This window comes from Medicago truncatula, chromosome 4, assembly GCF_003473485.1.
Source record: "Medicago truncatula cultivar Jemalong A17 chromosome 4, MtrunA17r5.0-ANR, whole genome shotgun sequence".
Lineage (NCBI taxonomy): Eukaryota > Viridiplantae > Streptophyta > Magnoliopsida > Fabales > Fabaceae > Medicago > Medicago truncatula.
This window is the reverse complement of record NC_053045.1, coordinates 28,470,942-28,490,622: the sequence shown is the minus strand read 5'-3', so window position 1 is coordinate 28,490,622 and position 19,681 is coordinate 28,470,942. Positions and strand designations below refer to the sequence as shown.

Below are 19,681 nucleotides of genomic sequence, written 5' to 3'. Positions count from 1 at the left end.
TAATTGAAGGGTATAATTGAAAAGAAAAAATTATTATTGCATTGAAAACTGAAAGTGACATTCATTTTGAAACAATTTTTTTTAGCACTTTTTTGTTAAAACAACACTCATTTTAAAACAGAGGGAGTACAAATAAACGGACCCGTCCGAGTGTACATGTCCTTTGCTAGTTAGAATCATACCCCAAATTGATAGATATATTACATTATTACTTTACTACTCTAAACAATTTTGTTGATTGAAAGAGGGATGATGTTAATAAAATATGATGATCTATTTAAGTTAGTGTCAATTAAAGATAAATTTGACTTCTTACAACATCATAGAGCTCAACTTTTATAAATAATTATTGTTAGATTTTAGTTTCTTCGTTGTCGTTTCATTAAATATAAGTAAAAATTATTGTAAATTTATTTTACTTATTGATTAAGTTTAATATATGGTTTTTAAAATATATTTTATTTCTTCTTTATATTTGGCCCCCTCATAAAAATTGTGCTAACTTTACCGCTGACTAAAGTCCATAAATTGACAAAGAAAAATGTTAAAGTATGTTCTTATAATACTGTATAAATAGCTTAAAGAGTGAATATGCATTTTGGTCCTTAGTCAATTTCATCCCTCAATTTTTCAAAATAGCAAATATGTCCCTGAATCTTATAAATGTCAATCAATTTAGTCTCTTCGTCAAGTCTCACCGTTAACCGTGCTGACGTTTCACGTTCAGGCTGACGTGGAGTTGCAAGTCAACTTCCACATGTATAGGGACGAATTTGATAGAATTTTTTTTTGGACTTAAAAAAAAATGAAAGTCAATACAAATTGTAACTGTCAAATTGATCCTTGATTTATTCATTAAAAATCAAGTTGGTCCATGAATTAGTCACTCACTATCAAATTGATCCCTGAATTATTTATCTTATCTATCAATTTGATCCTCGCTGTCAAATAAATGCTAAAAAATGTGAAAAATTGGATTCGATTCCATCTCCTTAAACCTACACTCTTCTAATTTGGCTACGCGATTTTACTCTTACTGTAATCAAATCAGGTATGTGTTCTTCATTTTCACTACATTTCACATTTTTTTTAATTATTTCATGATTTCACTGGTTTTGAATTTTATGATTGTTCATGTTTTTTTTGTTGAGTAGTTGCTATGAAAATGCTTTCTACTTTGTGTGTTGTTGAAGCTTTGATAGGTTGTTTAGATCACATGAAATTGCTGTTTTTGAATATACTTTTTGGTATATGATTTTTCCTAAAAATTTATATGTTTGTACTTTTAATTTTTAGTTATATCACTTTTTATATAACTAAAAATTAAAAAATTAAAAGTGAGCGGTAGCACAGTATGGCAGAGCAACAGCAAGCGAATCCTTACATTATATGAAAAAACCATTAAAAATATTATTTTTTAGTTAAAAAATGATATAACTAAAAATAAAAAAAAATAAAAAAAAACAATAAAAAGTGAGCAGTAGGCAGAGTATGGCAGAGCAAGTACAGCAACTGAATCACTTTTTTCATTTTTAAGTATTAGGAATTTTTTTTAATTTTTAGAAAAATTATTTTATCAACAAAATCTATTTTGATCCTAAAATGAAAAGCTATTAGGATTAACTTTTCTTATAATCAAGTTTTTTCAAAAACAAGGAGGTAACACATGTAGATGTTAACACTTATTTTATTTTAAAAATGAATTTTTATGGATAGTATGCAAACAAAAAATACTTCAGATTTGTTTTTCAAATTTCTAAAATTTAATCTCTAGATTCCTTTAACACAATTTTTTTTTAAAGTTAAAACAAACGCACCCTATATATATATATATATATATATATATATATATATATATATATATATATATATATATATATATATAAACTCAAATTAGCCAATTCAAAAAGACACAAATGCTTCTGTTAATTTGTCTTGCCTGAGCATTTCTTTCACCTGCAGGTTACATATTTTGTGTTTAGTGAACACTATGCACTTCACTTGAGTGTCTATTTATAGACATAATCACCATATTTGTTATTATTATTTAAGGATCAATTTATTTGAGAGTATCATGAATCAAATTGATAGAAAAAATTAAATAATTTAGAGATTGATTTGATAGTCATTGACATAATTCAGGGACCTGCTTGATTTTTAATCAATAATTCAGGATTGACTTGACGGTGTAACAATTTGTGTTGACTTTCATTAAAAAAAAGTCAAAAAAATTCGATCAAATTCGTCATTATACACGTGGAAGCTGACTTGAAACTCCACGTCAGCACCGTTAACGACGAGACTTGGCAAAGGGACTAAATTGATTGAAAAAATTTAGGGGCGTATTTGCTATTTCGAAAAAATTAAGGGATGAAATTGACCGATGCATGCAAATTTGAAAACTAAAATGTATATTCACTCTATCTTAAATGATAAATTTTGAGTGAATACTCAACTTCATCCTTAAATTTCCAAGCATCAATCAATTTCATCTCCCAATTTATCGAAATATTCAATTATTCGCTGAACTTATCAAATGTCAATCAGTTTAATGCTTGGGTGTTAAAAGTTAAAAGTGTAGACATGTGCCATTAACCACTCACATGGCAGTAGCACAGTATGGCAGAGCAAGTACATCAACTGAATCCTTCTTCTTGGAGTATGATACAAAGCCTTCTTTTCCTCTTTGCTTTTCAATCTTTTCATTTTGAGCATTGAACAACAAATCTTGCTAACCCTAATTCTTAGACTATAAATCAGAGACTAAAATCATCTCAAAATGTAGAAAGGAAAACACCACCAATTTCATTTCTTCATTTATTGTGGTAATTCTCAATGTCTTTTGTTTCAACTGATTTATCGTACACAATCTTCACTTTTCAACGTTTTTTTTTATTATGCACTTAACATGTTTGTTAAAACTCCTCATTCACTTTCTTCAAATTCTGATTCAGAAACTTCATTTTTAATTCATATTTGTTTGTTTATACAGAAAACCGCGAATACAACAACGTTCACCCCTTTCCGTTACTCTGAACTCATCAATTGAGTTCATAAGGTGCGTGCGACCTCACCTCTGTTCTTTGTTTTTCAATTCAACTGATAATGTGATTTTTGGGTTTCTGGTAGCTGTTGGTTTTTTGTTGTTAATGTGATTTTCAATTCAACTTTGATGTCTTGTTCTAAACCCCATCTTTTGAGGGAATGATAGAGATTTTTCAAAGAAGACAGAACAACATTAAATTTGTTTTGGTTTTGGTTTTGGTCTTGTTGGCAGAAAGTTGAGGTTTTTCCAACAATCTTGGTTTTTTTTTTATGAGAAAATGTTTAACCTAAGCCAAGTTTCAGCTGATAAAATGTTGCTAGAGACCTTGTTACGGTCTCTTTTCCACATGTGTGCATTCTGACTCTTTTTATTACATATTGCAAGTTTCCCTTGTCGAAATCATGTCTATAATTATGACAGCTTCAGTAACATTTTTCATGTAACATTTGTAAAAACATTGCCCGGTCATGGCATTAATCTCTCTGCTTATTGTTAATGAAATCTCTTCAATCATGTCATAACTTTACTCTGCTGTTCAGATTAGGTCATGGCGTGCTCTGATGAAAAACATGATCGATTAAGCAATCTCTCAGACGATTTGATTTGTCATATTTTGTCTTTCCTATCAACCAAAGAGTGTTATAGAACATGTTTTCTATCCACAAGATGGGAGTCGATCTGCACCAAGATTCCCAACCTTCACTTTCAATTACCAGAGATTTCAGACCCTGAGTTGTCCAAAGAAATCAAATTTGTAAATGTTGCTCTCCTAAGACGCACCGAAAATATAAGAAAACTAAGGCTTGATGGTGAGAAAGGCTGCCAGCCACATGATGTACACATGTGGGTTTCAAAGGCATTAGATCTCAAGGTCCAGGAACTTGACTTGGGTTTGCTTCTCCATGAAAAAACCTTATTGCCGCTTAGACTTTCCACGTGTGAGTCACTCGTGGTCTTAAAATTGCAGGGCAGAATTCAACCAACACTCAATTCTGCTTTTCATGTATATTTACCGTCACTAAAGATTCTTCATCTCCGTGAAACTGTGAGGTATTCTATGGTTGATGACGGTAAAGAGTATGATCTCAATAATTTTCTGTCTGGTTGTCCACATTTGGAGGAACTTCTTTTACATGAGACCTTTGCATTACCGATCAACACCTCTTTTCACTTATTGAAGAGATTATTCCTTTGTTTATATATGCCTACTTCTGTTATTAAGTGTTGTCCACTACAAATTAATGTCCCGTCACTTGAAGTTCTTTCTATGGTTGATTTTTCATTGAAACCTAGAAAATATGACTTTACAAACTTGTCCACTCTTGATGAAGCTGCTCTTTGCATTTGTAAGCGTCCGGTTTTTAACAATTTGTATACACTCTTGAAAGGACTTTCTAATGTCAAAACATTGGCTCTCGGTTCTAAAACTTTTCATGTAAGTTTCATAAATATTTTTCTTTTTTAATTACAAGTTCCATATTTAGTCACCCATATGCTACTCTATTCTCATTTTATAATTTTGTTATGCAGTTTCTCAGCATGGAGGACAAACTTGACAACTTACATCTTCTCACTTTTCACAATTTATTATATTTAACGGTTGAAATATCTGAGAATTGCAATTGGAATATGCTCGTCAGCTTTCTACAGAATGCTCCAAAACTTAAGGATCTTGCAGTTATGGTGTGTATGATGCTCTTATAACTATATTTTCACAATATGTTTTTTTTAAAAGATGAAATATAATAGGCTCAAAAGTCTGGAGTTTGCAAATAAAACAGTTAAACAATTTAATTAATTCTAAACAATCTATATCTGATCTATATTTGTGTAGATTTTACAAAAACAATCAATTTTATCTTTATTTACTTAATAATATAATTGAAACTATTTACTATATATCCAGTTGGAAAATTCTAATGATAGTTTTTGCTTTACATGCAGAGAAAAATTGAAATCAATTCCCGGAGAAAGGAGGTTGGAAACTCGAGTTGGGTGGAGCCATTAGTAACTCCGGCATGTCTTGCAACAACTCTCATTACATTTGAATTTAAAGGAATTCAAAACATTAAAACTGACCTGGACTTTACGCGATATATTGTAAGTCACTCAAGTAAGTTACTGAAGGTAAAGATTTTCACACCCACTGCAAAGAAAAGAAGAGTAGAAAAAAGTTTACGCATGGGGTTAAAGAAATCCTCCTTATTAGTATGGGTATGACGTTTACACACATTCTTTTCTTCAATACAGAGTTTATATACTTTCTGTTTTAGAACATTCATCCTCTCTTATTGTTCTAGATGTTAACCCCGTTCATCAACACAGCTTTATATGTCTTGAATTTATATATATACAATTACATTCGTGGTTGAGAATAAGAGTGTTTTTGTTAAAATAAATAGATTATATCCTTTCAAATTTTTTAATTACATTATTATTTTTATCTTTATACTCTAATGATTTTATCATTTATGTTTATAATTTTAAAATTAATTATTCAATATTTGTTACAGGATATTAATTCAATTGAAGATCATTTGGATTTCACCAAGATTTCAATGACGACTACTCGACCCTCTTAATCTAGTTATCAAAACTTATATTGGTTTGTTGCATAGAATTCTCTAATGATGAAGAACAAGTTAGATGTTAGATATAAAAGCTGTTTTTTGTTCTTCATTCATCTAATAAGTACCAGCAGTACAAGTCAACCAGATTGTGGTGATACTGATATATTAAAAGTGTTATGCAAAGTCAGTTTTTTACTGTTATCCAATATGAACTATTGATTTTAGATCGAAATTGTTCTACATAAGACTTGCCTGTAATTGTTCAATCTTGTTCTTCTATTTTTGTCAAGAGTATACAATTTCATCTACTTTATATTGATACAGCTCTTTTTTGAGCTGTTCTTGCCCAATCAATAAATTTTAGTCTTCAAAGCTCAGTGAAGGAAAGAGATTATCAATACTAGAAATCAGGTTGTGTGATTACATGTTTTCTTGCATAGATTACATGAAAAGTAAAGAGATTTCAAAAGATTTAAGGCCTCTGTTTTTTGCTCTGAAAGAGTAAGGAAGTGTATTGTGATTTGTGACACACATGTAACACATGCAATGTGAAAAAGACAAGTCCAAACCTCAAGTTAGCTCATATGTTTAAGATGATATAAGTTGTGTATCATTCAATCCATGAGAGTAAGGAAGTGTATCTGTGATACAAACTCTGATAAAGTTATAGGTTTGGCAAGCACTCCCATTTAATTTCTTTATAGTTTCTCTTTTTCTATAATTAAAAAAGAGTTGGTAATAATTTTCCAAGTGATAGAACCTCCTTCAGAAATATTGACTAATGTGGCCATTCTCAGCCTAAGACCACCCCAACTTATAGGGTTTAGCAAGTACTCCCACTTATGCAAACGATGCCCTATGTGATCCAAAGATTATGCATAAAATGTTGGAAAAAACCCAAGTCCCACATTAGATAGATGAGATTCTTAATGAGAGTTTATAAAGAAGAGACACTCCTTACCTCACAAGCTAGTTTTATAAGGATGAGTTAGGTCCCTGTATTCGTAACATAGAATAAATATGAATAAAATTAAGAACAGACTTAGCAAGAGTTACTTTACCTGCCTGCCTGCTATTAATTCGATCAAGGATAAAGTAAAAATCAACATTCTTGACTCTACCATGAAAAAGAGGGAATCTCATATATCTTCCAATATTAAAGTTGTGCTAACCATAAATCAACTTAGGAAAATTATTCATAGGAATGAATTTCTCATCCATGAAACAAATGTCCCACATTAAGTATTTTTTATTTTGTTTAACTTCCCATGGTGATAGGGTTTTGTGACGCAGCTAGTTCTAGAAGTTGTTATGACTCACCTTAATTTAGAAGATCTAAAAAGTATATTGTTAAGGGATAATATTGAGCATGTCAGGGTGCACTTATCTTATTATGAGTATGCACAAGTCTGTACAAGCATTGTTGCCCGGTCATGTCATAACTATACTCAGGTGTTCAGCTCAGGTCATGGCGTGCTCTGATAAAGAACATGATTGATTAAGCAATCTCTCAGACGATTTGATTTGTCATATTTTGTCTTTCCTATCAACAAAAGAGTCTTATAGAACATGTGTTTTATCCACAAGATGGGAGTCCATTTGCATCAAGATTCCCAACCTTCACTTTCAATTACCAGAGATTTCAGACCCTGTGATGTCCAAAGAAGAAATCAAATCTTTACCGCTTGCTGTCCTAAGACGCACCGAAAATACAAGCAATATAAGGTTTGACACTGAGAAATGCTGCCAGCCAAATGATGTACACATGTGGGTTTCAAAGGCATTTGTAAATTTTGCTCTCCTAAGACGCACCGAAAGTATAAGAAAACTAAGGCTTCATAGTGACAAAGGCTGTCAGCCACATGATGTACACCTGTGGGTTTCAAAGGCATTAGATCTCAAGGTCCAGGAACTTGACCTGGATTTGTTTCTCCATGAAAAAATATTATTGCCGCTTAGGCTTTCCACGTGTGAGTCACTCGTGGTCTTAAAATTGCGGGGCAGAATTCAACCAACACTCAATTCTTCATTTCATGTATATTTACCGTCACTAAAGATTCTTCATATCCGTGAAAGTGTGGTGTATTCTCTCTTTGATGATCTTAGAGAGTATGATCTCAATAATTTTTTATCTGGTTGTCCACATTTGGAGGAACTTCTTTTGGCTGAGATCTTTGCATTATCGATCAACACCTCTTTTCACTTATTGAAGAGATTATTCCTTTTTTTATATGTGCCTTCTTCTTAAGTGTTCTACACTACAAATTAATGCCCCGTCACTTGAAGTTCTTTCTCTTGTTGATTATTCATCGGCTCCTAGACAATATGAATATACAAACTTGTCCAATCTTGACGAAGCTTCTATTTTCATTTGTAAGCGTGTGGATTTTAACAATTTGTATACATTCTTGAAAGGACTTTCTAATGTCAAATCATTGGCTCTCAGTTCTAAAACTTTTCATGTAAGTTTCATAAATATTTTTCTTTTTAATTACAAGTTCCATATTTAGTCACCTACTCACCCATATGCAATTCTATTCTCATTTTATAATTTTGTTATGCAGTTTCTCAGCATGGAGGACAAACTTGACAACTTACATCTTCTCACTTTTCACAATTTATTATTTTTATGGGTTGAAATATCTAAGAATTGGAGTTGGAATATGCTCGTCAGCTTTCTACAGAATGCTCCAAAACTTAAGGATCTTGCAATTACGGTGTGTATGATGTTTTTTTAACTATATTTGCACAATTTTTTTTTTAAAAGATAAAATATAATAAGCTCAAAACCTGGCACAAGAAGAGCAAAGACCTAGCAAAAGATACATAGAATTTGCAAATAAAACAGATCAATAAATTAATTAATTCAGTACTAGATAGAGAAATTTTGCATTGGAAATTGTATTAATTTATTTTTCAAAAAGGTAAATACTTCATGTGAATTAATTCTTCTCGATAAATATTTGCTATTTTTAGAATGCTTAACATGTACCCTAAGGGCACAAGTTTGCAAAACCCATAAATTAGTTATTAAATCAATACAATCTATATCCGATCTATATTTATGTAGATTGTCCTAGCAATTTAACCTTCTTTCTAACTATTTTACTTACATTTTATCTTATATGCTATATATCAGTTGGAAAATTCTAATGATAATTTTTGGTTTACATGCAGAGAAACATTGAAATCAATTCCCGAAGAAAGGAGGTTGGGAACCCGAGTTGGGTGGAGCCATTGATATCTCCCACATGTCTTAGAAGCAGTCTCATTACATTTGAATTTGTTGGAATTCAAAACATAAAAACTGAATTGGACTTTACGCGATATATTGTAAGTCACTCAAGTAAGTTACAAAAGGTAAAGATTTTCACACCCACTTCAAAATAAAGAAGAGTTGAAAAAAGTTTACGCAAGGGGACAAAGAAATCCTCCGTACTAGTATGGGTACGAAGTTTACACACTTTCTTTTCTTCCATACAGAGTCTGTATACTTTCTTTTTTAATGAAAAAGGTTGGCATGTTAATATTTGCTGGTATGATGATGTGGGGTGGTGATAGAACTTTCATCCTCTCATTGTTCTAGACATTATTTTCGACCATCAACACAACTTTATATCTCCTGAATTTTTTCGTGGTTGAGAATAAGACTGTTTTTCTTAAAATAAGTAAATTATATCCTCTTAAATTTTTTGAATATATTAATTTTTTTATCGGTATACTCTAATGATTTTATCATTTATATTTATAATCTTAAAATTAATTATTCAATATTTATTACAGGATATTAATGCAATTGAAGATCATATGGATGCCTTTGAGGATTCAGTCAAGACCACTCGGCACTTTTAATCTAGTTATCAAAACTTATATTGGTTTGTTGCATAGAATTCTCCAATGATGAAGAACAAGTTAGATGTTAGATATAAAACATGTTTTTTGGTCTTCATTCATCTGATAAGTACCAGCAGTACTAACCAGATTGTGGTAACACTGATAGATTAAAAGTCTTGTGCAAAGTCAGTTTTCTTTTACTGTTATCCAATAGGAATTATTGCTTCTAAATTGAAACTTTGCTGCGTAGGACTTGCCTGTAAATGTTTTAGCTTGTTCTTCCATATTTGTCGGAGTATACAATTTCATCTACTTTATATTGATATTGATACATCTCTTTTCTAAGCTGTTCTTGCACAATAAATAAATTTAAGTCATCAAAGCTTAGTGAGTGAGTTTTAACTTATAATGTGCATATCCATAGTGAAGGAGTGTTATATTGCAATGTGAAGTTGATTGGAATGGATGCCCCTATGTGCGTGTGTGTTTATTCTACGATGAAATCAAATTGTATGCTCGAACTGCTTGTGTGGATATAGTCAGACACGTTGACTGGATAATGACTGCTTGATCAGTTGTACGTGCTTTAGCATATCCAAATCCAAAATATTGTATTGCCAGAATTATTGTGGCAATTATGTTGGACCTTGTAAGTTTTGTTTATTAATTGTGAATGGCACTCATAAATTGCTGCTGCATATAAGTATTTCTACAGGTGTTAGATCAGCAGAATGTTTGTCGTGTTGTTTTTGCTGGGCTTGTTCTTTGTTGCAGGTGGACAACGGTTTCAGATCGAAGTTCAGGGTTGTGCTTAATATTTTTGACCTTATTGTATCAAGTTTTTGTGGATTGGTTTGTCGTTCCATTTATAGTTTTGGATTGGAGGTAGAATGCTTCAGTCGAAACCTGCACCATTAGGCAGTATGTGGTGTTTTGTTTTAATGTGTAGCGGTTGTATCCGGATTTCTGTGAGCCTTTGATTATAATAACAATAGTGGTTCATGTTGAGGCTTATTTTGTTTGTGCAAAATTTTGTTTATTAGTTGTGAATTGCACCCACATTTACAAGCGCGCACCACATATTGTGTTGTTTTTGTATCCCAAGTTCAATGAAGGCTGATTAGGTTTTTGTTCAGTTTTGGAGTTTGGCCATCTTGTCTTTTCAAACACTTCTAGAGAAGCTTGGCTGAGCAACCTATATTTGTTTGAATTTCAACTTATTATACTTAAGATTTTAGTTGTCCTTATTCACTCACTTTCTATATGCTCCTTCTGTTTTTATGTATTTATTTATTTCTAGAATGAGGGGTGAAAAGTAGTAAGATAATTAGCAACCAGAATGGTACCTATTAGTGCCTGAAAATCATGAGGGGTATAGAGAATGATACCTTTACACGTATAAGTTCATTTATCTTCAGTTAGTGCTTGCAAATCATGTACTCTTATTGATACCTCATACCTGCTTGAGTTTGGGCTAGCACATATGTATCGTTTTCATCGCAAAACACAATTCGGATGCCAATATGGTTCTACAAGGATGAGAAAGCATTATCGATATTACATTTAAATCTACCTGGTTGCGGCTTCTGCCACTTAATTGTATGTGTTGTTATTTGAAATCCAAGCTGGCTTGAAACTGAACTGTGTCGTCGTATAGGGGGTTACTTGAAGAAGCGTGTGTTGCTACCCAATCCTTCATGAGGTGTCGTGCTCAATCAACAACGTGAACACAAAGCTCATTTTCATTTTGCTAGAATTTAAAATTACGATGCTTCCACAAGCTCCAATGTATGGTCGCGAATCTCTGTTAAAGATCACCTTGCAGTTTTTGAATAAGTGAAAAAATAGTAGTCTGAATGGCACGAGAAACCTCATGCCATAGACAAGCCAACCGTCAAACTTGACCTGCAAAGGAACAGTGAAAAAACACATGTGCTAAGTCCTCCGCCACATTATTACAACTCATGCAATGGACGAGACATTATAAACCTTGATGTATCTTGCAGCCAGACTCTTGTTGACAAAAAACCTTGACACATGTGCCATATGAAATTCTTAATATTTGGAGGTACCTTTAGCTTCCATATGCCACCCCAATATCCTGGATGCCTCAAATCGGACACGTCAACCAATTTCTCCATGCACAACCTATATGCACTCTTCACTGAATAAATGTAATTTCCAACGATGTATTAATAATAGCATTTGCCTGATTCTCATTGAAAACGTGATAAATTAGGTCTGCCTTACTTGACCAAAAAAATAATAATATTAGGTCTGCATTCCACTGCTTATGAGTTGTGTTTATCAAGCTATGGACCGTGAAATCATAAAGAAAAGAGGTTTCACGAGTATTACCTTCAATGTTAAAATTGATGGAAAATTTACACATGGTTATAAGATATGATGTTGTGCACGAATGTTATGGTTGGAAAAACAATTACATCAGCGTGTTAGACGGAGAAAATTTATGGAGGAGTACGCTCACATGACATTTTACGATTTTAAAATTTTTATTTTTTAACATTTCTTCAATTTCAATCGGATAATTGAAAGTTTTTGCAATTTTAGGGTGATTGATTGGATTACTTACAAACGCTCACAATGTGAGGCATGGTTTTTGTTTTATAACCATGGGTCTTGCTAACCAGTGCTCTCATGACAATGGTTAAGGAAACTAAAAATAGTATATTTACATTGAATTCAATAATGTTTTGATTTTTTCCTTCAAAAAAAAAATAATGTTTTGATTTTTAAAAAGTTAAATTCTTCACTTTTCACAATTTTCCAAGACAATGTTTCTATTTTTATCTTTTTAACCAATATTTCAAGAGTACTCTTTGACATTTCCCTATAACTATATATTTGGTAAAAAATAGTAGATTCTTGATATGCTAGCTTATAGCGAATGCATTTATAACGGGTGACATATATGTTAGCTTATAGTTGATAGAATTGATAGGTAGGGGGATAAGCCAACTGACTGAATCTATAGTGTTTGATAAAATTAGTGGTTGAAATAACATATGAATATGAAATGACAAAAAAATATGCATTTAATTAATATTTAATTTTTTCAATAAATATTGTAGGGGTAAAATTGAGATAAAAAGTGACAAGTTATAAACTATAAGCTACTTAAATTAGCTTATCACAAACTACTATAAACTCATAAAATAAGTTATAAAGTCATAAAATTTTACTAACAAGTTTCATAAAGGCATTGTTTAAGCAACCCATAAAATAAATTTGGGTAATGCTATCTAGTGCCCCCGGGGCACTAGTTAAAGAACATTAAATGAACAAAGGAGAAAACTTAGGTACAATTCTTTAGGTGCTTTTCGTATGGTTCTTAACTAAAAATACATATTTTTTGGATATAACAAACTTCGAGAAAATTATGGATTTGAGGAAATCATGATGAATTTAGTTAAGAACCATACGAAAAGCATCTAAGGAATTGTATATAAGTTTTCTCCATGAACAAATTCCACTTATTTAACTTTAATTAAAGTAATAAATAAGGCAATTAATTAAAAGAAGAAAAATGTGTATTCAATACTCTACCAAATTTCCTGTTTTGTGATACAAGCATGAAATCCTATTTTGTTTTCAAGAATATTTTGTAATTTTTACACATTTGATGATTTTGTATTTAATATATATTTTTTTAAGAGTTTGTATGAGTTTTTCTATTTACACCCCATGTTTTTCTGGTTACACCCAAATTTTCTTAAAAAAAAATTATAATACCAAAATTGCCCTTTTATATAAATTTTCTTAAAACCCTAATTTTATTCATTGTCAGTGAGTTTCACCCTCTTTTACCCCACAAAGCGATTGATCAAACAATTTGATGTTCAATATCAATCTCCATGAAAATTAAAGAGTGAATCAAAATATTTTTCATCCATACTCAATTGGATATAAGTGAGTGAATTTCTTCTTCTATTTGCTAGTTTCAATTTTTTTCCTTCAACTGCACTGATGCACTGTACCATTACGGTTTTAATTTACATTGACAAGGTTAACTTAAACTCAGTTTAAGTAGGTTCATGTAAACTTAGTTTACATGAACCTACTTAAACTGAGTTTACATGAACCTTCTTAAACTGAGTTAACATGAACCTACTTAAACTGAGTTTACATGAACATACTTAAACTGAGTTTACATGAACCTACTTAAATTGAGTTTACATGAACCTACTTAAATTGAGTTTACAAAATCGCAGAACTGTGAATCGCAGAACAAGGAAAACACAAAATCAGAACTGAGAACCCATAACAAGAAAAACACAATCGATTGAAGAACAACACTTGCTAACCTGATTTGCTTCGAATTTTCTTTGAAATCATGAATGGACGTGAGAAAGTATGGTTTTGAAAATCTTCGCAGAACACAATCGATCGATTGGAGAATTATGGTTTTGGAAGAAGAGTTTTGGGGTGTAACCAAAAAAGAAGGAATAGGCTTTTTGAAAATCAAATTTTATGAAAGGGTAATCTTGTCATTTTGGGGTGCAACCATGATTAAGTAGGGTGCAAGTAGAAAAACTCAGTTTGTATTTGATATTTTAATTGGTTGTGTTTTATCTTTGGAATCGTTAATTTATTTTAGATTTTATTTTAATTGAAAATGTTGTTAATTATGCATAGGCTTCCGCGAATTGGTTTAAAAAAAATATGATTCATAAAAAAATTTAGGGAAAGAAAAGTTGGTTTGAGTAAAATCCACAAGAAGAAAAAAATTTGCTAAGAAATGAAAAGGATATAAAAATGTAAATATGAAATGGAAAAGGAAATTTACCGGATTATTAAATACAATTTTTTATTTATTTCAATTAGTTATCTTATTTATCACTTTGATTAAAGTAAAATAAGTGAAATTTGTTCATTTATTGCTCCTTAACCAGTGCCCCATGGACACGGGTTAACAACATCCAATAAATTTATATCTTGTGAATAAATCAAACATTTGCAAAAGTAATAAACACGCAATTTTCTATGTAAAAGTTTCTTTTTTAATTCCTTAAACAATGCTATTAGAACACCTATTAACATTTTTGAACTCGTTAAGAAGGACACGCGTATTTTATGTTCTCTTCATTTCTCACTCACTCACTCAAAAACGTTTTTCATCTCTTCAACATTTCTAAACATTCTCTGCTTTCAAGTTCTCGAATCAAATGCAATTTGGGTTTCTACTTTATTCGTAGGTTAATTCTCAATTCATTTTCTCTGATTCAATCCATGTCTTTTGTTTCAACTCATTCATTCTTCACATTCCCACTTTTTTTATTATGCACTTAACATGTTTGTTAAAAGTCCTCATAGAGTTTGTTCAAATTCTGATCTCAGAAACTTGATTTTTTAATGTTATATAGTTGTTACATTTGCAACACTATTCTTCATTTCTAATTCATATTTGTTTGATTCTACAGAAAAGCACGAATACAACAAGGTTCACCTCTTTCCGTTGCTCTGAACTCAGTCAGCAGTTCATAGGGTGCGTGCGACCTCACCTCTGTTCTTCTTTTTCTCTCTCGTTGATTTTTAATTTAGTTTTCGATTCAACTGCTAATTTGAATTTAGGCATTTTTTAGTCCGATTGATAATGTGATTTTAAGGTTTCTGTTAGCTGTTGGTTTTTTGTTGTTACTGTACAAACTTCTGACTTAATAAAATCATGTCTATAGTTATTATGACAGCTTCAGTTACATTTTTCGGGAATTGTGGTAACTGAAAGTTTTCTAGTAGTGATTTTTATCTCTTTTGGTACAATGGTAGCAATGTTTATGATATTGGTGGCTGAAAAATCCAAGCTTTTTCATGGATTCTAAATGGGAAGACACAAAGTTTGAACCTTTATCAGAAAAATGTGAAAACCTTGAACTTGGTATGAGAGAAAATGTTGAGTTAACAGTTTGAAGAAACTCAATCATAGGTTTTAACATTTTCAAATCATGGTTGGAAGTAGCTGAGTTAAGGGTAAAACAGTCCAAATCAAAAGCAATGGAAACTTTGATATCTTGTTCTAAACCCCATCTTTTGAGGGAATGATAGAGATTTTTCAAAGAAGACAGAACAACATTAAGGTTGTTTTAGTTTTGCTTTTGGTCTTGTTGGCAGAAAGTTGAGGTTTTTCACATGTGTGCATTCTGACTCTTATTATTACATATTGCAAGTTTCCCTTGTCGAAATCATGTCTATAATTATGACAGCTTCAGTCACATTTTTCATGTAACATTTGTAAAAACATTGCCCGGTCATTGCTACTATATACAGTTTTCACTTATATTCATTCCTCTATTTTCAATCATTTTCTATTTACAATCATTTTGTACCTATTCCTAAGATTTGTTACTTCTGGAATCTAATTTTATTGAAATTGCGTTAATCTCTCTGTTTATTGCTCAGGTGTTCAGCTCAGGTCATGGCGTGCTCTGATGAAAAACATGATCGATTAAGCAATCTCTCAGACGATTTGATTTGTCATATTTGTTCTTTCCTATCAACAAAAGAGTCTTATAGAACATGTGTTCTATCCAAAAGATGGGAGTCGATCTGCACCAAGATTCCCAACCTTCACTTTCAATTACCAGAGATTTCAGACCCTGTGATGTCCAAAGAAGAAATCAAATCTTTACAGCTCGCTTTCCAAAGACGCTCCGATAATATAGTTAAACTAATGCTTGACAGTAAGATGGGCTGCCAGCCACATGATGTACACTTGTGGGTTTCAAAGGCATTTGTAAATTTTGCTCTCCTAAGACGCACCGAAAATATAAGAAAACTAAGGCTTGATAGCGAAAAAGGCTGCCAGTCACATGATGTACACATGTGGGTTTCAAAGGCATTAGATCTCAAGGTCCAGGAACTTGACTTGGATCTGTTTCTCCATGAAAAAGTTTTATTGCCGCTCCAGCTTTCCACGTGTGAGTCACTCGTGGTCTTAAAATTGCGGGGCAGAATTCAACCAACACTCAATTCTTCTTTTCATGTATATTTACCGTCACTAAAGATTCTTCATCTCCGTGAAACTGTGACATATTCTATGTTTGATGATGGTATGGAGTATGATCTCAATAATTTTCTATCTGGTTGTCCACATTTGGAGGAACTTCTTTTACATGATACCTTTGCATTACCGATCAACACCTCTTTTCACTTATTGAAGAGATTATTCCTTTTGTTATATATGCCTACTTCTTCTATTAAGTGTTGTCCACTACAAATTAATGCCCCGTCACTTGAAGTTCTTCATGTAGGTGATGTTTCATTGACTCCTAGAAAATATGACTTGACAAACTTATCCACTCTTGATGAAGCTGCTATTTGCATTTGCAAGCGTCCGGATTTTAACAATTTGTATACACTCTTGAAAGGACTTTCTAATGTCAAAACATTGGCTCTCGGTTCTAAAACTTTTCATGTAAGTTTCATAAATATTTTTCTTTTTTAATTACAAGTTCCATATTTAGTCTCCCATATGCAGTTCTATTCTCATTTTATAATTTTGATATGCAGTTTCTCAGCATGGAGGACAAACTTGACAGCTTGCATCTTCTCACTTTTCACAATTTATTATTTTTAACAGTTGAAATATCTGAGAATTGCAGTTGGAATATGCTCATCAACTTTCTACAGAATGCTCCAAAACTTAAGGATCTTGCAATTGCGGTTGGAGTTCAGTGTGTATGAAGTTTTTTAACTATATTTGCACAATATTTTTTTTTAAAAGATAAAACATAAGAAGCTGAAAATCTGGTACAAGAAGAGCAAAGACCTAGTAAAAGATACATGGAGTTTGCATAAAACCGTTAAACAAATTAATTAATTCAAAACAATCTATATCTGATCTATATTTGTGTAGATTTTCCTAGCAATTTAACCTTCTTTTAAACCATTTTACTTACAATTTTATCTTTATTTTCTTAATAATGTAATTGAAACTATATGCTATATATCAGTTGGAAAATACAAATGTTAATTTTTGGTTTACATGCAGGGAAAATTTGAAATCAATTCCCGAAGAAAGGAGGTTGGAAACTCTAGATGGGTGGAGCCATCAGTAACTCCGGCATGTCTTACAACCAGTCTCATTACATTTGAATTTAAAGGAATTCAAAACATTAAAACTGAGTTGGACTTTACGCGATATATTGTAAGTCACTCAACTAAGTTACAGAAGGTAAAGATTTTCACACTCAGTTCAAAGAAAAGAAGAGTAGAAAAAAGTTTACGCAAGGGGTCAAAGAAATCCTCCTTACTAGTATGGGTACGAAGTTTACACATTTTCTTTTCTTCCATACAGAGTTTATATACTTTCTGTTTTAATGAAAAGAGTCGGTAGTATGTTAATATTTGTTGGTAGGATGTTGTGGCGTGGCCATAGAACTTTCATCTTCTCTTATTGTTCTAGACATTAACTCCGACCATCAACAAAGCTTTATGTCTTGAATTTATATATGTACAATTACATTCGTGGTTGAGAATAAGACTGTTTTTGTTAAAATAAATAAATTATATCCTCTCAAATTTTTTAATTACATTAATTTTTTTTTTTTTATCTTTATACTCTGATGATTTTATCATTTATGTTTATAGTCTTAAAAATAATTATTCAATATTTGTTACAGGATATTAATTCAATTGAAGATCATTTGGATTCCTCCAAGATTTCAATGAAGACCACTCAACCCTCTTAATCTAGTTATCAAAACTTATATTGGTTTGTTGCCAAGTTAGATGTTCGATATAAATTAGGTGTCAAATACCAAATTTATAAGTGCTTGCTGTTTTTGCCAACAAAAAAAAAAGGAAGTGTAAATTTGTTTACAAAACTGAACGCGTATAAGATTTCTTGTGTTTGGTATATGTTGTTTATCGCACTAAATAGCGGTGCTCATTAATTAATATCAAAACTAATTCAATATGGAGTGGAAAGAATTAACGAAAAATAACGAAAATAAGGGAAAATTATATTAAATATAACTTCGCTCTGCAAAAATTGAAAATATAGGCACTAAACTTGTAAGAAAGAAGAAGTAACTCAACATAACCTTTATGTAATTTAAGTTATACCTTTATGTAGATTGTGGAGCATCCCACAATTTTATTTCTTCTATGTTTGTTTAAGAAGAGAACCTGACCAGAGAAAAAACCCCACCGTACTATGTGGAAGTGGGAGATGGAAGAAGGATTCCATGTGCAGGAATGTGCCCAAAATTAAAAGTACTCATTCAAGGGATGGAAGTTCAAGACGACTTTGTTTTTGAATTAGGAGGAGTGGATATGGTGTTAGGCATGGAGTGGTTATCTGGTCTTGGGGAAATTAGAGCCAATTTCAAAGATTTAATCATCAAGATACATATGTGCAGTAGATACCACCCACATTCTAAAAGGGGAGGCAGAGTTACAGAGAGCCCCGGCTTCTCTAAAATCCATCGCGAAGGCCATACAAGATGAAGGGCAAGGTTACTTGTTAGAATATCAAAATTTGCAAGAGGAGAAACAACAAGAGGTTCGTCCCGAGTGGCTGGAGAAGATTCTGACAAGTTATGCAGAAGTTTTCAAAGAACCACAAGGACTACCTCCCTATAGAAGACATGATCATGCCATAGTATTGAAAGAGGGTGCCAACATTCCAAATCTCAGACCTTACAGGTATCCCCATTATCAAAAGAATGAAATTGAAAAGCTAGTAGATGATATGTTAAATTAAGGCTCTGCGAGGATTTTTGGGACTCACCGGCTATTACAGGCGGTTTGTTAAAGATTATAGCAAGATTGCAAGACCTTTGACTCAATTGTTAAAAAAAGATGGTTTTCATTGGAACCAAGAGGCTCAATCATCTTTTGAAAAATTGAAGAAGTTCATGGCTGAATTACCTATACTAACAGTCCCTGATTTTTCTAAGGTTTTCACTATAGAGACAGATGCATCCAATAAAGGTTTAGGGGCTGTTTTACTACAAGAGGGAAGACCAGTGGCTTTCCATAGTCAGAACTTGTCAGACAGAGCACAATCCAAATTAGTGTATGAAAGAGAATTGATGGCTATTGTGACTGCGGTACAAAAGTGGAGGCATTATCTTTTGGGAAGACATTTCATCATCCTCACTGATCAGAAGAGCCTAAAACTCCTTGTTGATCAAAGACTTCTGAATGAAGAGCAATTTAAGTGGACATCCAAATTGATTAATGGGACTGGATTTTGAAATCCGCTACA

At 32.0% G+C, this 19,681-nt stretch overlaps 2 protein-coding genes and 1 long non-coding RNA gene across 4 annotated transcripts; all 3 read left to right on the top strand.

The window, feature by feature from the left end:
• Positions 1-2,465: 2,465 nt before the first annotated feature.
• On the top strand, positions 2,466-5,895 carry LOC25492327 (F-box/LRR-repeat protein At4g14103). 2 transcript variants are annotated; one of them, XM_039833793.1, is made up of 6 exons: positions 2,466-2,659; positions 2,993-3,058; positions 3,586-4,481; positions 4,577-4,729; positions 4,991-5,260; positions 5,560-5,895. In XM_039833793.1, the coding sequence occupies exons 3-6, from the start codon at positions 3,594-3,596 to the stop codon at positions 5,626-5,628; spliced, it is 1,380 nt and encodes a 459-aa protein (XP_039689727.1). In that variant the 5' UTR covers positions 2,466-2,659; positions 2,993-3,058; positions 3,586-3,593; the 3' UTR covers positions 5,629-5,895. The 2 variants fall into 2 exon arrangements, with proteins under 2 accessions (XP_039689727.1, XP_013455876.2); XM_013600422.3 differs by having other exon boundaries at positions 2,466-2,825.
• A 1,975-nt stretch (positions 5,896-7,870) lies between these two features.
• LOC112421342 (uncharacterized) lies at positions 7,871-9,315 on the top strand. Its single transcript, XR_005645932.1, has 3 exons — positions 7,871-8,078; positions 8,181-8,333; positions 8,794-9,315. It is a non-coding gene; the product is annotated as an uncharacterized lncRNA (long non-coding RNA).
• Positions 9,316-14,449: 5,134 nt separating this feature from the next.
• On the top strand, positions 14,450-18,327 carry LOC25492325 (F-box/LRR-repeat protein At4g14103). Its single transcript, XM_024782784.2, has 6 exons — positions 14,450-14,662; positions 14,892-14,956; positions 15,868-16,882; positions 16,978-17,145; positions 17,459-17,728; positions 18,090-18,327. The coding sequence occupies exons 3-6, from the start codon at positions 15,884-15,886 to the stop codon at positions 18,156-18,158; spliced, it is 1,506 nt and encodes a 501-aa protein (XP_024638552.1). The 5' UTR covers positions 14,450-14,662; positions 14,892-14,956; positions 15,868-15,883; the 3' UTR covers positions 18,159-18,327.
• The last annotated feature ends 1,354 nt before the right edge of the window (positions 18,328-19,681 follow it).